This window comes from Hemibagrus wyckioides, linkage group LG17 (genome assembly GCF_019097595.1).
Source record: "Hemibagrus wyckioides isolate EC202008001 linkage group LG17, SWU_Hwy_1.0, whole genome shotgun sequence".
Taxonomy (NCBI): Eukaryota; Metazoa; Chordata; class Actinopteri; order Siluriformes; family Bagridae; genus Hemibagrus; species Hemibagrus wyckioides.
In genome coordinates, this window is record NC_080726.1 from 8340705 (window position 1) to 8361232 (window position 20528).

At 37.6% G+C, this 20528-nt stretch overlaps 1 protein-coding gene across 1 annotated transcript in view; it reads right to left on the reverse strand.

Moving 5' to 3' along the window:
- The window catches only part of plppr5a (phospholipid phosphatase related 5a), a 37532-nt gene extending 20321 nt beyond the window's left edge, over positions 1-17211 (reverse strand). Inside the window, exons 1-3 of the mRNA XM_058414617.1 lie at positions 16810-17211; positions 6690-6822; positions 3954-4204 (exon numbers count right to left, since the gene is read on the reverse strand). Of these exons, the coding sequence (XP_058270600.1) occupies positions 3954-4204; positions 6690-6822; positions 16810-17013 (588 nt within the window). The 5' untranslated portion in view covers positions 17014-17211. The remainder of the gene's footprint in view (positions 1-3953; positions 4205-6689; positions 6823-16809) is intronic.
- Positions 17212-20528: the final 3317 nt, after the last annotated feature.

Below are 20528 nucleotides of genomic sequence, written 5' to 3' on the forward strand. Positions count from 1 at the left end.
TCAGTGTTACATTTTTTGCATATATATATATATATATATATATATATATATATATATATATATATATATATATATATATATATATGCAAAAAATGTAACACTGAATATATATATATATATATATATATATATATATACTGATCAGGCATAACATTATGAGCAGTGACAGGTGAAGTGAATAAGACTGATTATCTCCTCATTATGGCACCTGTTAGTGGGTGGGATATCTTAAGCAGCAAGTGAACATTTTGTCCTCAAAGTTGATGTTAGAAGCAGGAAAAATGGGCAAGTGTAAGGATTTGAGCGAGTTTGATGAAGGGCCAAATTGTGTGGGCTAGACCACTGGATCAGAGCATCTCCAAAACTGCAGCTCTTGTGGGGTGTTCCCGGTCTGCAGTGGTCAGTATCTATCAAAAGTGGTCCAAGGAAAGAACAGTGGTGAACCGGCGACAGGGTCATGGGTGGACAAGGCTCATTGATGCACGTGAGGAGCGAAGGCTGGCCCGTGTGATCCGATCCAACAGACGAGCTACTGTTGCTCAAATTGCTGAAGAAGTCAATGCTGATTCTGATAGAAAGGTGTCAGAATACACAGTGTATGACAGGTCAGGGCTGTTTTGACAGCAAAAGGGGGACCAACACGATATTAGGCAGGTGGTCATAATGTTATGCACATTAAAGGTTTTGTTACCATTGTTGTTTGTTTCTATTTGTAGCATCGTAGAAGCGCCTAAGTATCATGATTTGATATTTTTGTCACCCACCCACTTGTAGTCTAACACATTTTCTTAACTGTGGTGATATGATGTCTTGGGCTTTTAACGATGGACATTGTCTCAAAGCAGCTTTACAGAACTATAGAAACATAGCAAAAAAATTTAAAGTTAAGTTACTATTTTATCCCTCCAGTCCACCAGAGGGGGTGCTGGCAGACATTTACTATAGCCTGATTTTTGTCTCTGCAAGTCCCTTGTGATAGTTATGTTTTTGTTACTCATATTGTATTCGTCCAGTGTTTTGTTTAAGTCTTGTTTTGGTTTTGTTAATAAAGCAGCATTTCTATTTCATCCTGCATGTTGGTCTGATTCTCTCCACGCGGGTGATCGCGACTACCACAGAGATCTGGTTCAAACCCCACTTCAGGCAGTGCCTCCAAACCGTTACACTAGCCCATTTCAGGCAAATCATCCATTAACTATCTGTCTGTCTTATCATCTGCTTGATTCCCCACAATTGCATACCTTGTGTTGATCAGGCAAAAGAGATCATTAGTATTGCACCATAGTCAAGTCACCACTGCATGTTGCTTTGTCTCATTGTGTAGTGTCGTCATTACTTCCAAGCCTTGTTTAGGAGTTTATATTGTTTATATTGCATGTCCAATGTTCTGTGTCTAGACCCTCGTTTGTATAATGTTTATGATTATGGATATCCTGCTGAGTTTATTCACTTGTGTCCTGCCTCATCACACAGCATGGGACAGTTTCCTACAATTACCATCAAGCAACCAGGCGAAATAAAGTCCTGTTAAAATTCACACCAATGAAATCAATATAAAATAATACTTTCTAAAACATTGTCATGTTTTGGTCAGGCCACATTTGTATTCCCTGCAGTATGAGCTTCTAGTCAGACTGTAGCTATACCTCAAAGCTAGTAGAAATAAAAGGAAGATATATATTTGCATAATCCTTTAAATTTTTTAAATGTACTTCAACATAACCCCATTATTTCTTCTTCCTTCTTCCCTCTTATTTCCTCAGATACCGCACATCAACCAGCTGTTGATGATCATGTGGTAAAATCCATCTTTCTGTAATGTGCTCTGATTTGAAAGCGTTCAGTTTGTTGGCTAACTTTGAAGATTCAGGGCTCAAAGAAGCCCGGGAAGAAGTATTGATTTTCAAAATTAGTGCAATACTGAGTCAGCTTTTATGTTATAGGCTGCAGAGATAAATGGAAAAAACAATAATGCACAGTTTACTCTCCTGTTGTAGGAGTGCTATCAGTTTTGAATAGGATGATATTGGTTTCTAATAAATGCCCCTTAATCAACCGTTAACCAAAGACCAAAAGCACTGAAGAGCTAAAATTTTACCTTAGCTGTATATTATACAAAACTGCTTGAAAGTGAGTGGGTTTATTGCCCCAGTTTCTTCCTCAGTGATATCATGAATAGGTTTCAGCTTCTCTTTTGCTCTCTGTGCTTTAACACTGTAGTAGAAACACCTGCAGTTATGTGATGATGTGCTCACAAACCAAACTGCAATTCAGCTCACACAATTCCCTCATGCACACGGGTTTAGCATGCATGAGGAAAAGCACTGAACTCCCAAAGCATTCAGTAAAGCTTTTTGTTACCGACTTCTCCACTTTCACACATGTTCAAGTCGTTTGCAGGATTCTAGGACTTTTTCATCAGTAATGCTATACTAAATTTATTTTCTGTTTAGTTGATGATTCAGAGACAACTCGAGCAAACAACTAGAGCAAAATGAGACACAAGAAAAAAGGTAATTTTATAATGAACCTTGCACATAGTAATGGGAGTTTTAATATATATATATATATATATATATACACTACCAGTCAAAAGTTTGGACACAGCTTCTAATCCCATGGTCTTTCCTGATGTTTATTTCTTTCTACATTGTAAAACAATACTGAAGGCGGCTGAAATACACAGTAATGTCCTTTGAACAGTTGATATTGAGATATGTCTGCTACTGATGCTCTGTAAAGCCTTCATAACGCCTCTAATCTGAGGTGCTGTTAATTGGTGATTTCTGAGGCTGGTAACTCTAAATGAACTTCTCCTCTGCTGCAGAGGTGAGTTTTGGTCTTGCTTTCCTGGGATGGTCTTCATGTGAGCCAGTTTCATCATGGTGCTTGATGGGTTTTGCAAATGCACTTGACAAGACTGTTCTTGCAAGAACTATTCCAGAACACCTGACCTTCGTGTCTTAAAATAACAACTGACTGTTTTTTGTTGTCATTGTCATTTTGTTGTCATGGACTTAAGTCCATGTGTGTTATTTCGTAGTTTTGAAATCTCCAGTATTGTTCTGGAATGTAGAAAATAAATCCCTAAACAAAAAACATTGAATTAGAAGGTGTGTCCAAACTTTTCACTAGTAGTGTATATATATATTATATGCTGCTTGGTTCAGCTACAGTTTTGTTAAAATTCACAATATTCCAGTCTAAGCTGTCTGGAGATCATGTGCATGTCCTACCTGTGTGTCTCTGAATTTCCGCTCTGCTTCTCTTCCATCTCCCAAAAACATGCCAAGTGGTTGATTGGTTAAGATAAATTGCTCCTAGGTGTGTGTGTGTGTGTGTGTGTGAGCATGCTGCCCTGCGATGGACTGGTATCCATTCCAGGGTGTATTGCCTCATGCCTAGTGTTCCTGGGATAAGCTCCAGATCCACCATGCCTCTGATCAGCATAAAGCAGTTACTAAAAAGAATGACTGAATGAACTAGGCTAAAATTTCAGGCCTCGTGTGTGCTGATGGAGGCACAATCGATTTTTAAAAGTAGCACAGTATTGAGTCAGCTTTGTTTTATTTTTTTATCTACTGCAGTGTGAGAGGAAAAAGACAGTTTAATCTCCTGTTTTAGGAGGATTATCATTTTTCAAAAAACACCATTGGATTCCTTTGGCTTTAGTCAGTAACAAAAAAATAAAAAGGGAAAACATTGCTGCATTAGAGTTAGTGTTTTTTTTTTTGTTAAATTACATTACACTTCTTGTCCCATGTTTTCCGAACATTTCGTTAATAAAATCTTTTCTGTATCACATATCTAAAGAAGCCGATTGTATATCTGTTAAACTCGCACAGAAGGGCTAGATTCTGCTTCTAATCCCATGTATTGACTTCTTTATTAGAGGTAAACTCTATTAAATTTCAGGAAAATGTGTGTTTTTTTTTTAAAAAAACGAAACTTACAGCGATGTAAAGTGCAGCGTAGACACTGAGAGCGGCCTCTTTGGAAGGAAACGATTTGCGAGCATGCAGGATGTCATCGCCGTTTCCAGTGCACGCTTCCTGTTGGCTGATGAAGCGGACGCCCTGCTGGCAGCCCAGAGCCGTGTAGTTGGGTTTACACACAGTCAAGAAGTAAGGGGACAGATTCCCCGTCACCACCTGACCTGCGTTCACGAAGATATCTGTAGCGAAGAGGCCGAACGCATACACACCTGTTGTAATGGGGAAAAAATGACAAGTCATGTCAAGTCAAGAAGCTTTTATTATAATTTTAACCATATATAGCTGACACAGTACACAGTGAAATGAGACAACGTTTCTCCAGGACCCTGGTGCGACATAAACAACATAACAACATAGAGCTACAAAATAAGCTAGCAAATAGCGTTAGGCTGAGTACACGACTGTTCTATGGGTTATTTTGCCATCGCAAACAAGTAGTGTCCTTTAAAAAGATTCATGAATTGACAGTGTGTGCATTTAAATACAAATATAATAATAACTAACCTAGTATTTGCAATTAGTATATGATTAACTAATTATGAGTTATCAATGATGTTTATTGCAAAAAGACTCCATTTTAAACCCAATAGCAAGAGTTTTCAAACTTTTTACATTTAGTTATTCTTTCCAAATCTCCAGCAACATTTACTTACATTTAACATTTACTAACTTACTCTGCATGCATAATTTATTAGACTTGGGACTTTAATAAACCAGAACTAGATGTATAAATTATATAAAGTTGATCAGACAAGAGTTCGTTTAAATACGTCCTCTGACAACTGCAGAAAAAGTATTCCCAAGAATAATATATATCATTTTTGCACTATTTATGAAGTCCCACAATACGCAGTCCATTACAGTTCTCTAAATTGCAGGTTTGTGAGGAAAAAGAGGAGGAATGCCAAGCTTGGTTACATTGGATCTCAGACCTAGAGGCTTCAGTGTGGGATCAGATTTGATTAAATTGAGTATTAGCAAGCCACAGATCTGACGCTGTTCTCCTGGGGCAACTCTAGTGTGTATCCATTCATTCTGCTCTAAAGAAATCTATTTTATCCAATGAGGTATTTCCAAAAAAGTGAAGAAGAAGAAGAAGAAATGCTGCCACTAACATATCTGATATTGATGCTTTTATAAGAATGGAAGTCACATTCAAAATAATCTCATTGTGTGTACTATCTCTCGGGGTGATCATCGCTGGAAAGACTTTAGGCTTTGCAGTTTCTCTTTAAACATGCTGAGCTCTTTTTTATCTCCTTAGCTCCTTAGGACAGAGTAAATAAGGAGAGGCTGGTGGAGGAGGAATGAAACACAGTAGTGTTCGCTGTTATAGGAACATTATAAATGATGATTTCAGTAATAACATTGTTAATACGATTACTTCTTTATAAGGACGAACGTCTATTCAAATGTTTTCCAGACCTGACCGAGGGACTGAGATCAGATCTGTAGCAAAGGCTTCAATCAGGAAACTACACACTAGTACACTTTAGAGAACAAAAATTAAAAGGGTTCTCCGAGGGTTCTTGGATACCTAAATGGACTGGAATCCCTTACTAATAAGAAAACACTCTGGTGTTCAACTACACTTGAAATCAATAATAATGCACATGTCATTTTGTTCATTACTACACTGACGTACCGTTTCCAGCACACTGATACTTTAACTGTATTGATTTATTGCAGTACTACTCTGTTGCTTTAAATGTCATTCATAACAGATTACTTTTACAAGCATTACTTTACTGACACTTTGGCTAAATTGATTCTAGTTGAAGCTTTGGACTCTGCTTTGTAATGAATGTTAAATGGTCATTTTGGTGATTGGATAATGTATGCTCTGGTAGCTGTATTTGTACGCAGGCTGTTTCCCATTTCTCCTCTTCCATGCTAAGTTTATTTATGTCCTGTCAGGACCGTAGGTGTTATACGTGTACCTTGCACCTTGGGTCCAGGAGAAACACTATTTCATCTTACTGTGTACAGCTGTGATGACAGTAAGGATCTATTTGACGTGACTTGATTACACAGAACCCCAATGTCTAGAGTCTGTTCTGAGAGACTGCCTCCAGGTTACTACCCACATTCCACACTGTCATGAAGTCTTGGCAAACTGTGTAATGTTCTGGTATGGTTGGATATATCATGTATTTTTGTATTTGAGCTTTACCACATCACCTTTAAGATTCTGTTTTGGCTTTGTTGATTAAAGTTCCTGCACATGGATTCTCAACCACCTCCTGTTTGTCTTGTTTGTTACACACACATATTTCTCACAGAAGGACAAACTGAAGCATTTTGTAAGAGTGCACAATATTCAAATTATGTCCGCTATGTTTCTGTAACCGCTGAAGTTTTAGCCATGATTGCACCAAACAAAATAACACATGTCTATTTTTTATTGCCAGAAGACTCTTTGTGCTGGTGCTGAATCAGATTCAATATTTTCAAAAAGATCATTTCAAGCTAACATCTCAGTGTTCAAGAGCTCTGGGACACCGAGCATCATATTCCAGGAAGTTAATAAATGAACAAGAACATAGCTTCCTGACACACGCTAACAGGTCTGCCATCACTCATGTGAAGTCTGCCGTTTTCCTGAGAGTGTGAAAAAGAGCCTGGCTATTCATCTTCCGCCTGCATTTCAGCCCTGAGAGATCAAGGGCGCTGTCAGTTAACAAGGAGACATACCAAGAAAGCGGAATGTCCTGCGCACAAGGGGGTTAAGGTAACAGCAGTCGCCCATCACTATGATCTTCTCCCTGTTGTCCAGATCTTCGGAGATGTACTGCAGCAGGAAGAGCACAGACTCGGTTCCTGTGATCTGAGAACATCAACAAAGAACAAAATACAACCTGAGCCAGAGCATTTTAACATGCGGTACGGGCTGAGTCATACACTTCCGATCTGGATTTGCTCTTCCTTTGGTACAAGGGGTGAGGACACGCCTAGAGTAAATCGGAGAATATTTGAGAAATTGCCATTCTGAATATGAGAACATGGCAGCAAGCATTCATTGAGCACAATGGAGATGATTAGGGGTCTGATGAAGCCAGCTCCCATTCAGGACTTTCCTAATTCAAAAAGGCTAATCACAGGTTGTGCTGTATAATGAGGCTAAGGCCTTTAACTGGTTATGATAATATGCTGAGACTGGCTTTTTAGCTGGACTTCTGCCAATCCATAACAAATAATTGGGTTAATCAGGATAGAAAACGTTAGATATGAAACAGATAAGTTAAATTTGTCATAGTAACCTGCCAGTGACAATTTTAGACAATATATAATGTCTCTCTCATTTAGTAAACAGGATTAGAATGAGAAAAAGAGAAAAGGAAACAGCTTTTCTTATGAACAAGTACAAAAGTTTTTCTACTGCACTTCTAATCTCTCTGTCCCAATCCTCTAAGTCCTTGGTTTTCCCTCAGTAGTTCATTTTCTGTTTTTGACCCTTGTCTAGTCTTCTTGCTTTCCAAAGTATAAATCTAACAGCTTGTTTCCTGTAAATGGACCCTTACACAAGAATCCTTTGTTTAAGTAAAGACCTCTGAGTGATACACTTCCTTCTGATGTCAGCTGCATCTCCCGTTTGCACATCCATAGCAGAAGATTTTTTTGTTTTAATATCAAGCCACAATCCATTTTCTCAATAGGAATGTCATACTGTTGGGTATCAGACTCTTCACATACACGCTCCTTTTTGCAGAAGGCATCTTTTCACAGCAGATGGTTGAAGTTACAGGCAATTAGGATGGATAATTAGTCCGAGGAGCTCGGTCTTTGTGGTGCCTGTTTCATCTCAGTTAATTAGCTAACTATCATATCAGTCAACTTAGCTTGCTAACAATTTAGCAGGCTTAGCTTGCTAGTTAGTGTTAACAAATCTATACAGCTCACCTAAAAGATACATCAAGAAATTAGCCAGCGTTTACTAGAAAATTAGGTCATGTCCTTAGTGAGAAGTTGCCTAGGTTTTTTGAATCTATGTCTTGTGACCAGGCAAAACCTTGGCTTGCTTTTCAATGCTGTTTTAACCTGTTAAACACTATACAGTGGAACCTCAGCATATGAATGCCCTCGTTTATGAATTTTCACCTAAAGAATTTCAATTTAGCTTGAAATTTGCATCGGTATACTAAGCATTTTCAGCATACGAAGGAAACGAACTGAACCGAACGCAGGCTAAGTTGCACATATGTTCAAAACTTGTTTGTGTCAGTGGAAAGCCAGCGAAGCCAGTTTACGAATTTTTTTTTTTTCAGTCATTGAAAGTTGTTTCGAAAGAGTCAACCCACGATACCAACATTGCCTTTGGCATGCATTCAAAAGCTACATGATTATTCTGGCATGTTTTTGTTGAAAAATTGGTGGCGTGAGAGGTCTGTTTTATTGTTAACCCAAGCTTCGTGGCATGACTAACTGTGAGGACACTTAACCCTTGGAAATTGGTAATATTGGTAAAATTTTCGAGTGGCTGGAATGGATGATCTGCATTTACCTTATCTATTATGAAAAGATTTGATTCACAATGCGAATTTTCACCTCAAGAACTCAATTCAATTTGTATGCCGAGGTTCCACTATATCACTATGTAACATGCCCACAAACAACAAAACTGTAATCATCAAGAGACCTCCATGCTTTCAGTTTCTCTCTAGTATAAATGGTCATAGTTTGTACTGTATGTCCAGTCATTTAGAGTAGACCACTGCTTAGCATCATTTACTGTTTCAAAGCAACGATCTTCTAGAGTTACATCATTTGTAGCCAAATAGCATTCCCCATCTTAATTCATAATAATATTTTGGCTAATGTTAGTCCATTTCCTAAAAACTCTTATTTTTTAAAATTAGATTATGACTAATTTCTGGCTACTAGCATCTTTTTGCAAGCAGGTGGCATGTGCATCTAAAAGGTACTACAAGTTTACTGCACTTAAAGAAATATATAGACGTTTATTCCTGGTACAGAAAGAAGTGCACTATTTACCCTTAATACTTAATATTAGCATGGAGAGAAGTACATTTTATTAAAATTGAGAGGTAAAAAATTGCAATTATAGTTCACACACACACACACACATGCATATAGCTGATTTAATTTGTTTACATAAATTAATTTGAGCAGACAGATAAAAATGAAAAATTAAAGGAAAGATTTTGTACCCCCTGATGTGTGTGTTAGCAGAATGTGAGCACAGACACATATTACTCATTGCTCACTAATAATAACAGTTGTGCCATCCTGCCCCATAAATGTCAAACTGCATAAGGCTCATGAGAGCGACTGTTTCGTTTCATCACCATGCAGAACCATGCAAAAAACTTGCTTTGTTTAATACAGCCACTGTTGCAGAAAGCTTCAATTTTCTATGTATTTGTAATTATTTGTCCTAAAATGCAGTGCCAAATCCCCATACACTTTATAATCAGCCCATTATGTAGCATCAGGACGATGCATAAAATTATACAAATACACGCCAAGAAGCATCAAAAATGGGGGGAAATCTGTGTTCAGTGAATTTCACCAGGACATGGTGTTATTGTAGAATATAAACATTAAAAAACCTCCTTAACAGTTCTGCAGGTGAAACCATGCATGTTGCATGAGAGAGGTCTGAGGAGAACAGACTGGATTGTTCTAACAGAAAGGCCATGAATGCTATAATAAGCACTCTTTACAACCACTCTTTACATCATGGTGAACAGAAAAGCATCTCAGAAGGCAGACATGTAATCTTATAAACAGTGTTAATGCAGAGCAGCTAAAAAACACACCAAGTTCCACTCCTGTCAGGTGAGAACAAGAATCTCAGGCTATAGTGGGGGGTTTGTGCTAGCTTAGTGGTCAAGGTGCTGGGCTACTGATCAGAAGGTTGTAAATTCCAAACACAGGTCTATCAAGCTGCCACTGCTGGGCCCTTGAGCAAGACCACTGTTGCTCAGTTGTATAAAATAAATGAGATAAAATGTCTCTGGAAACTGGGGAGATGAAAATCAGACGTCCAAAAATGTTTGAAATCAATAACTTCATTTATAGAAGCATTTTGTCATGTGATGTTCATGCAGATTCATTGTTCATATTGTTATTTTTGTCACACTCCATGTAGAGGTTTTTTCATTCATTTCATTCTTTGTCGCCTCAAAGAACGTCCCAAACTCTTAAATAGTAAAAGCCAAACCAGACTCCAACCCAGAATAAAGCCTACAGTAAGCTGTGTGCTCATATTACTTTTAAATGACTTTTATGCTAAACTGGAGGCTATAAGTTTCACCTAATTGGTAGCTACATTAGCAAAACTAAAGATCCAAGCACGTCTTGGACGATCAACTGCATTTTTCAGTTAATGGGGGGAATTTTAAAAATGGAATTGTTGCTCAAAATGTTATTTTAATATATAAAATGCAAGCAAGAGCCCAAAGTGTCTTTGCTCTTGCTTTTAAATTAAAAATTTCAGTATCTCTCTCTCTCTCTCTCTCTCTCTCTCTCTCTTTCTTTCTTTCTTTCTTTCTTTCTTTCTTTCTTTCTTTCTTTCTTTCTCTCTCTCTCTCTCTCTCTCTCTCTCTTACTCTCTCTCTCTCTCTCTCTCTCTCTCTTTCTCTCTCTCTCTCTAAATCCCTAAGGACAAAACTGCACTCCTTCTTTGTTCATAACACTGCATGAGAAAGCTGTGCTAAATGTTAAAAAGCATTACGATAGCCACTAAATATCAGTTTAAATAAATAAATTAATAAATAAATAAACAAATAAATAAATAAAGCCAACTTCCCAAGCAGTTAAAAACATTAATATGGCTAGTCAAGCTGATAACTGAAGGTGAAGCCAGACAGAAAACCTTCTGTGTAGCAAAAAGTAGATAGATGATGTTTGCTAAACAAACTAAATAAAAAAAAAATATTTCTATCTCTACCGATAGAGAACAGAGGCCCACAATGCTGTTAATCATCACAGTGCTGTTATTACACAGATAATAATTAGGTACACAGGTTCCGAAAGGTACATCAGAAATGACTAATATAAAATCTGTGGGAGATTCAGGATAAGCTACCAGCAGTTAAGTGCTGTACAAAAAGGTCAGCTTGTATGAGTCAAAGGACAATTCCATCTACACTCTAGTGTCAGGTCCACTTACAGTATATCCTCTTTCACTGGTAGCATGAAGTAAACAAGATGTTTTTTTTCTAAATAAGCATGGACTCAGGACACTGAAGAAGTAGCTCTAAAGCAACATAACAGCATGTTCTTCCTAAAATACGTAACGTTTTGTACTGCTAATTAACGCAGACGTCTTTAGCTATAGTGTTATTGTTAAAGTGAAATAATGCTAGCATAGGACACTGTTTTTAGCTTTAGATTCATCTCCGATAAAACACGATAAAATATAAGAAATTGCACCTTGTTACTGTTCTGTACAAATGTATCTAACATGGTCATATGCTTAGAAATATTCATTTGATTTTATATTCAATCAGAAAGTAAATAAAATGTGGTTTAGAAACACTTCTGTCATCCGTATGACCTTTTCTAAGAATTAGACTCAAATACATGTCTGATTTACTGTATGTCTGTAGGAAAGTAAGCACATTTAGTGAAGAATTATAAAATTGCACTGGCTTACAGCCTGGTAACTTTAGGGGTAATTAGCTAAATCAAACATTTTTATCTAGGAGTGACTTTCCTTTATTGGTCTGCTAGATGATAGAGTGTGAATTTTGCTGATCAGATACAAATCTCCAGATACAGAGAAGTGAAAATTCAATTCTGTGTAACGCTTTAACACTGGACAGCTTTACAGAAATATATACACAATTTAAATTGTGATGGCTAGACCACTGGATCAGAGCATCTCCAAAACTGCAGCTCTTATGGGGTGTTCCCGGTCTGCAGTGGTCAGTATCTATCAAAAGTGGTCCAAGGAAGGAACAATGGTGAACCGGCGACAGGGTCATGGGCAGCCATGGATGCACGTGGTGAGCGAAGGCTGGCCCGTGTGATCCGATCCAACAGACGAGCTACTGTTGCTCAAATTGCTGAAGAAGTTTATGCTGGTTCTGATAGAAAGGTGTCAGAACACACAGTGCATGATGGGTCAGGGCTGTTTTGGCAGCAAATGTGGGGACCAACACAATATTAGGCAGGTGGTCATAATGTTATGCCTGGTCAGTGTATATAAGTATGAAGTTTTCAGTCTCTCATTGAGGTCTTGATATGTTGAGAGGTTCCTGAGCCTGGATCACAATTTTCACTGATATCTATGAATATGAAATTATGACGAGATTAAAGATCCTGAATATGAGGTTACAGTAAACAATGTGAAACAATAAGTCTTTCTCGAACAAGATAAATTTGTTTAATTCAAGTTCAAGTTTATTCAATTGTTCCTCAAATGTTGGCCTGGCATTGTATTTGGACATTTTCCTTCACACTGCATTTTATATAAACAGTGTCTTAATTGTGAAGGTCAACACATTTTTGTCTATTTTTATTATTCTCTGTTGTCATGATGAATGAAGAGAATTTGGTTATGTGTCACCGCATTATTATATTCCAATAGAACAGGCAGTCATGGACGAGGGCTTAAAAGTTTCTACACATCCGGGTGATCTTAAAAAAGTAAAATATAATTGGAGACACTTTGTTTGTAAGAATGTCTAGTAGTGCCAGTTATTTTATTTTTTTTTAATAACCTGTAATTTATTTTGATGAAAAATTAGCTTCTCTCACATTTTCAGTGTTAAATTAAGGATGTCAATAATTCCATGGCTGACAGCTTCAAGGACAACTGAATCTGACTGCTTCCATGGTGGACATGCTGATTTAATGTAGTATTGAACAGTGTCTAATGTGGCATCGACTGTGTGCAGGTGGCCAAATGAGAAATAAAAAGAAATCTTGCTTCTGAAAAATGGCAATTGTGTAACTTTTCAGACTCATCTTTTCTCATTGAAAACTATGAGGCATTGATCTGGGCGCCATTGCAAATTCCCATGAGGTCATCAATCTTGCCGCGTAGCCGGTCCATCTCCGAGTCGACACCGAAGGATTAATGTTGTATCCATCAAACAGTATAAATAAGCCAAGAGACAGCTAGTGATAACTGACCTTTACTGCCTACCAGAGCGCATGCAAAATCACCACATCAGACTCTTTTACTTCTCTTGGCTTTTCTCACTTAGGTCTATGGGGAAAAACCTGACAAATGGCTGACAGTGACAATCGCTGAAGCGTTCTCTTCTTTGGCCTTCACATTAGCGCAGAGTCATTTTCAACAAGGCTGAGCAAATATGCCAGGCTTCGTACAAGTTTGTATTAGGTGTCTACCCCTATACCTACTCCTTTATCATAATTATACCTTCGACGACTGGCAATAGTAGTAGAAAAAGCTCTCTTTTTAACAAGGACACAGAGCAAGACAGATGTTAAGCTTTATTTGCCTTCACCTGCTGTAGCTCTCCACTTCCTACAGCTTCAGTGTGGAGGACATGGGAGGAATTACACACCGGAGTTTGGATTTTAGAGTATAAACATATTAAAGTATTAGTTTTATAACCATGGTGCTGTAATTCGAAGGTGTATATTAAGTAATTCTGGCAGTAGATCTGGCTGTAATTCAAATATTTCAAGGTTTATATTAATGTACTATTTCTAATACTATATCATTTTTATTATTACAACTTAGTTTCTGTTGTAACAGATTTTTTTTTAGGACTGAACAGTTGCTGCATCGTCAGGAAAAAAAGGCTGTTGAGGGATGGGCTCTTATGTTATAGCTGATATAACATAAGCAATAACAGGAAGTCATTTGTCTTGTAGACATTCCCCAACGTTAAATGTGATCGTAATTCATAAATTATAATAACAGGTCACTCATTAATTAATAGAAATTTATCATCATTGGCAAATCACTGTGGTATAAAATACTTCGGTATGTGCTGCTATAGGAGAATTATCTCTGGATAATCTCACCTTACTGTGGACTATGACAGTATATCCATCGTCTTTTATTCTCTATACTATACTCTGTACATTAAGTTCTATGTTCTCTATAGTGTTTTATATCAGAAAGCTGATTTTAGATGTAGATTTAAATATTATAAACTTAATAAATATTACAAACACTTTTTATGATGGATGTACTGCTAAGATTAATTATCTTTTATTACATTTAATTATCTTTTATTACATTAATTGTATATATGATACAGTTAATGTAATTAACACACACACACTGCAGAGTCCACACACACACACGCACACACTGCACAGAGTCCACTATTATATTAGAACTTAATCTTGTCCTATATTTTTAGTTGACCTTGCTGGATAAAATAGTTGCCATTTTTCCATTTATATTCAATAACCCTCCAAGAAATCTCAGAGAACAGTGTTCATCAGTTATCATCAGTATCTTTAGTAATGACTGTTTAAAAGGGCCCTTGACCATTCTCCCTACAAAGAACCCTTCATAGGTTGCAGTTGTTTAATGTGAACTGCACCATAAATCCTTACCAAAGAGGATTATAATTTTTTAAGAAAATAAGAACAGCTGGTTAAAGGAACATTGAGTGATTCAGTAAGCAAATAAGTGATTAAGAGAGTAAAAGAGTGAGTGATTTAGGAGAGAAGTATCCATGCAAGGCAAATGCTTCACACTGATAGGCACAATTAAAAGGTTACGTGTCCATAATAGAGATACTGTGTTTATCTTCTTCTTCTTCTTTTCCCTTCAGGGGTGGCCACAGCGAATCATCTCTCTCCACCTATCCCTATCTTCTGCATCTTCATCACTAGCTTTATATCCTCATTTATTACATCCATATACCTGCTCTTTGGCCTTCCTCTTTGCCTCCTGCCTGGCAACTCTATGTCCAACATTCTCCTACCAATATACTCACTCTCCCTCCTCTACATATGTCCAAACCATCTTAATCTGGCCTCCCTAACTTTGTCCCCCAAACATCCAACATGAGCCGTCCCTCCGATTTACTCGTTCCTAATCCTGTCCAACCGTGTGACTCCCAAAGAGAACCTCAACATCTTCAGCTCTGCTACCTCCAGCTCTGACTCCTGCCTCTTCCTCAGTGACACTGCCTCTAAACCAAACAGCATGGCCGGTCTCACCACTGGCTTGTACACCTTCCCTTTGATTCTTGCTGATAGAGATACTGTGTTTATAAGTGTCATAAATGCTTAAAAATGAAACAATAATGTAGAAACTCCAGCATTATAATGATGTGACATTTGGATGTGACATTCAAACTTATATTGACTTCACTGCAGCTTAGGGTTCAAATCAAATAGACAGTTTGCAGCTGTTATCATGTGGCCTTTCAGAGACAACACAGATCAGCTCTGTAGTCCATGCTGAAGAAATCATGACTAAGCTCTCCTTCCTTCCAAAGCTAAACACTTCACATTGTGAATCTCCCTCTATGGTGCTCTAAGAGTATCAGCCATAAAGTTTACATAAACTGTGTTAGTTTTCACTTCCAAAGCAATTGTGGTGGCTCACTGGTTAAGAAGTGGTTACTGATTGTAGGGGTATGAGTTCAAATCTCTGCCACTTCTGGGCTCTTGAGCCAGGCACTAAACCCCCAAGATCAGCAGTATGAATGAGGTGAATGTTTAGTGGCTCTGGATAAGGCTGTCTGCCGAATGCCGTGAACTGAATATGTTTGAAGAATTTCGACAAAAAATAAGAGCATAGATTTACTAAATATAGTAATTTAGGCTATTTTGTTTGTTTCAGTTAGTTTACACTTACAAAATATACTGGCATATTTTGTATTTGAGCTTTCCATGGCCATTCTCTGTTCTTCAATTTCTTTCCATCTTCTAGTCTCTATTCCTTTCCATCAGTTTGTTGTTGATAAACCTTAAAATGTCTGCCACAATCATTGCCCTTTTGGAGTGCACCCTGTAGTCTTTTCTTTCTTTATAAAGGCTGTCATATATACAGAGATTTGACAGAGAACTGTACAATAACAAAAAAATGATAACACACCCCTTCAGAAACACCTGAAAAATGATGAGCACACGTGGCTCAATCCTGATCCTGCATGACAAGTGAAAGTGAGGTCTATAAAGCCATGGTTTGCCGAGGTCGGTGTGGAAGAATTTGAGTGGCATGCACTCCAACATCACTAAACACTTTTAGGATGAACTGGAACACTGACTGCACCCCAAGGCCTTATTACTAATGCTCGTGTGGCTGAAGAGGCACAAATTACCGAATCTAGTGGAAAGCCTTCTCAGAAGAATGGAGGTTATTACTACAGCAAAGGGAGACTACATCTGGAATGGGATGTTCAGCAAGCACAATATAAGAATGATGAATAGGTGCTTGGTTCACAAAATATAAATAATACAAGTGTCATTTGAATATAAGAAGACCATGACTGTATAAAAAATTAACATCACTCATCGGGTGCGGAAATTTGTTTTGATTGATTGGTTCCCATATATATAGTAAGTAAGAAATTGATCGATAGTCAAAATGGTGCAGTTTCCTTAAAAACATGTTGGTGTAAGAGCAGAGACTGAGAGTCGAAATGGTGCAATTTCCTTGGAAAAGTTATATAATAGAGTTCTTTCCTACATTTTATTTTTCCCTAAATCTGACAATTGCATGGAATTAACCTAAGTATGGCACTTAAAAGACCTAAGCCTTACATTCGGTAAGTAGATAGATAGATAGATAGATAGATAGATAGATAGATAGATAGATAGATAGATAGATAGAACTTGTGAACAGGGTTAAACAGTTTGTGGCTTAATTAAAGTGTTGAAGACGCGCGTGCAGGTCACTCACCACCAGCGCGGGCACACCGGACACCACCGCGTACAGGAGTACCGGCGGAATCGCGCTCGACTCTTCCGGTCCGAGGTACGGCTTCGTGTACGCACTGTCGTGGCAAAAAAAGCCCTGAACGTGTACGTTGAACGTGTCCGTGTACTCAAAGTAATACGCCAGCATGACCGTCCCTGCCATGATGACCAGCTGAAAGTAAAGCATCGTACAGCAGAGAGGACGTGGAGGTCAAATCAGTCCAATCAATCCAGTCTTGGCGTGGCCTGTTTACTTATGATGATCCGTTCATAAATCCCATATAATCCCGCATTTGTCTGTAGGTTCATGAAAACCGCGTGCAGATTCGCTTAAACACTGGAGCGATATGAGCGCGAGAGCTCGAGAGCGCAGATCCGCGTGCTGCTGGGAGGCGTGTCTCAGAGATCTCGTTCACAAAACACAAGTTTACAGCTTTTTTTATTTTTTTCCCCCAACATGTGATGTTTTCTTAGTCACCTACTTAGATCACCTGCCACTTTAAAGAAACACCGTGATGCTTTTAGACCCGGTGTCCAACTTCAGTTTCTGCTAAACTTTCGGGCTCCTTAAGCAGAGACCCCTTCTAAAGGGAATTGTACATTCAATCTAGTCTGAGCTTCAATTAGCTTTCAATTAATGTAATGCTTGCAGTCTATAATATTGGCAGAACATCTGATCTATTACCCACAGCGCAGAGCATAGTCTAACCCACACCAGTGCAATTATATTTTTCCCAAGAGACGAACTGAGGAGAGTTAGAGGAGTGTTCTGATAAAGAAACTTTTAATACCACTTCATAATTTAATGCATTTGGTCAGTACAGATCCTATAATCAGTGCACTTTGGTCAGGAGCCATTGCGGTAGAGCTGATGAGTCTCAGGACAAGCTATTGTGTTGTTCAGCACCATGGACAGGTCCAGCAACAAGTTCAAGTGTTCTGTGTTAATTTTTTTAAGCTACAATAAGAAATGACCATAGCCAAATTGTACACAATATTTTATACATATTACTAATTTCCTGCTGATTACATTTTAATATTTTATTAAAAAAAAAAAATCTAGGAATATTTGGGCCAAACACTTTCTGAGAAACACAACATTGAATAAAAACTGAACACACAGAAAATGTACAAGGACCATCATTAGTGGTCATCATAAAAACTGTCACAAATCACATATTTCTAATCTGAATAGTTTTGCTTAAACCACTATACACTAAAAACACAACATATGTTTTTTTAAATAATGATGTGCAGGAATGTTATCTATTTTATCTATTAATTCCAGTGGTAGAGGGAGATATTGGGTAAGGGAGAAGTGGTTTAATTGGTAGTATTCTTAGTGCATGTCATAAGCTTTTAAAGATGATTTAGGTATTATGCATGAAATGTTATTTGGCTGAAGTGATAGTCTGTCAGATAATAGGATTTCTATAATAAAATAAACCAGTGGATTGTATCATACATTCTATATAACTGAATCGTCTAGCATGTGTTGCTAGATTTTGGACATACTTTTGGTATTGGTATTTCTTATGGGCAAATCATTACCTGATGCACTCATGTATAAGGCTGTGTGGAAGAAAGGGACACAATAACATATACTCTGCCCTCTAGTGTGCTGTGAAAATCCAGCAAAGGTGCAAATGACCTAGTTCATATTTTTGTTGTTGTTTTTGATGTTTGGTTGTTTGTTTGTCATTGCACATCTTTTTGATGTAAATGGAAATGGTGAAATTTGTTTCTAAATCAAACATAAGTATCTTATGGTTAGCTGACCTGTATAGTCATTTAACCTAGACCTAAAAGAGATGGGGAGGATTAAAGAGCATTGCAGGATTAAAGGGTGATGAAAAAACACTTAGCAAGAGTTAAAACCTCAAGGTTGTAGGAGAAACAGCTCCAATGACTGATGGTCATTGATTCAGTAACACATTGTTTTTATTTTCTATAATGCACTTTACTATACTGTACATAAATAGATTTAGCAGAATCAGAAAAGAACCTTCACTGGTTATTTTTTCAAAGATCAAAGATCCCGCAAACAAGGAACTAAGTGTTCCTTGGCATTGGTTATACAAGTCACTGAAATGATACTAGAGAGATGAACACTGTTCTTCCATAACATGATGGTGGAGTGCTGTCGAACACATCGCTCCGAAATCAGCCATATGACCAGTTGGGTTGAGATCTGGTGAGTGTGAAAGCCACAGCATATGATTTACATTATGTCCATCCACATCCTCCATCTTTTCAAAAATAAAAACTCTATGGATCATTAGTTTTTATTTTTCTCTATAAGCACAACACTTTCTCCATATAATAAACCCTTAGAGAAAACTTGTTTTTGTTTTAACCAAATCAAGTGAAAATATTGGCATTATTTGTACAGCTATTTGTGATTTGAGACACAGCTCCAGTATTTAACAGTAGGATTTTAATGCATGTCACTCCAGTTAAGTCACAGTCACTGGTCATGGTCTGAGTTCCAGCTAAATGACAACACGGTTGCTTGCTGTGGAAAAGAAGCTGACATGAAAACTCAGTCCCTGTCACCAAGAAGATGCTGGCACAAATTCTTTTGTCTTGCTGTCTAAATACATAAATGACACTTTCATTAAAGGTACACTTGTAAAGTGCTGTGTAAAATGGCCATGGTTCTGAGAGTAATGTGGAAAATAAGGTACTGAATAGAACCAAGATTTATGGAAATAATGGCTACTGCATTACAGTGTACCATAACATTGCTAGTCAAACATGTTTGAACCTTTTGTTTTTTCCTTCTTCTTTTTTTTACAGTTTATTCACTATTGACAATAATAAACAATCAAATCCCTAAACCCTTTATTGATTTGTATGTATTGTCCACTTACAGAGAATAATGGGACTCTAAACGAGTTCTTGGTGAAGCAATAAGCCTAGATTTGTCTTACAGTTGATATTAGAGTGTGTTATTTTTAACCATAAGACAGTTGTGTGCTCCTCATGTCTAATTACTGTGTTCCAGATTGGTGTGGTGTTCAATCTAGATTTTTTTCCCCGCAATAAAATTCACAAATCTTTCAATTCAATTTTCTTTGTCCAGCATTTGTAACAATGGACACTGTCACAAAGCACCTTAGGTTAAATGATTGTATACCTTGAACCAAAAATGTTATTAAGTGGTGTTCAAAAGATATATTGACTAGCAGTATACTATTATTACAATTGTTAGAATGGTGTAGATGATGAAACCAAAACTATTTACGTGTGCAGAAGGTAGCGATTATATTTACATTGTAGTATTAACTTTTGTGTAGCTACACTTTATTGCCAAAAGTTTTGGGACACCCCTCCAAATCATTGAATTGTTTTTCAGTGGTTGGGCTTGACCCCTTAGTTCCAGTGAAAGGAACTCTTAATGCTTCAGCATACCAAGACCTTTTGGACAATTACATGCTTCCAATTTTGTGGGAACAGTTTGGGGATGACCCCTTCCTGTTCCAACATGACTGCACACCAGTGCACAAAGCAAGGTCCATAAAGACATGGATGAGTGAGTTTGGTGTGGAGGAACTTGACTGGCCTGCTCAGAGTCCTGACCTCAACCTGATAAAACATCTTTGGTATGAATTAGAGTGGAGACTGCGAGCCAGACCTTCTCGTGCCTGACCTCACAAATGCGCTTCTAGTGGAATGGTCAAAAATTTCCATAAACACACT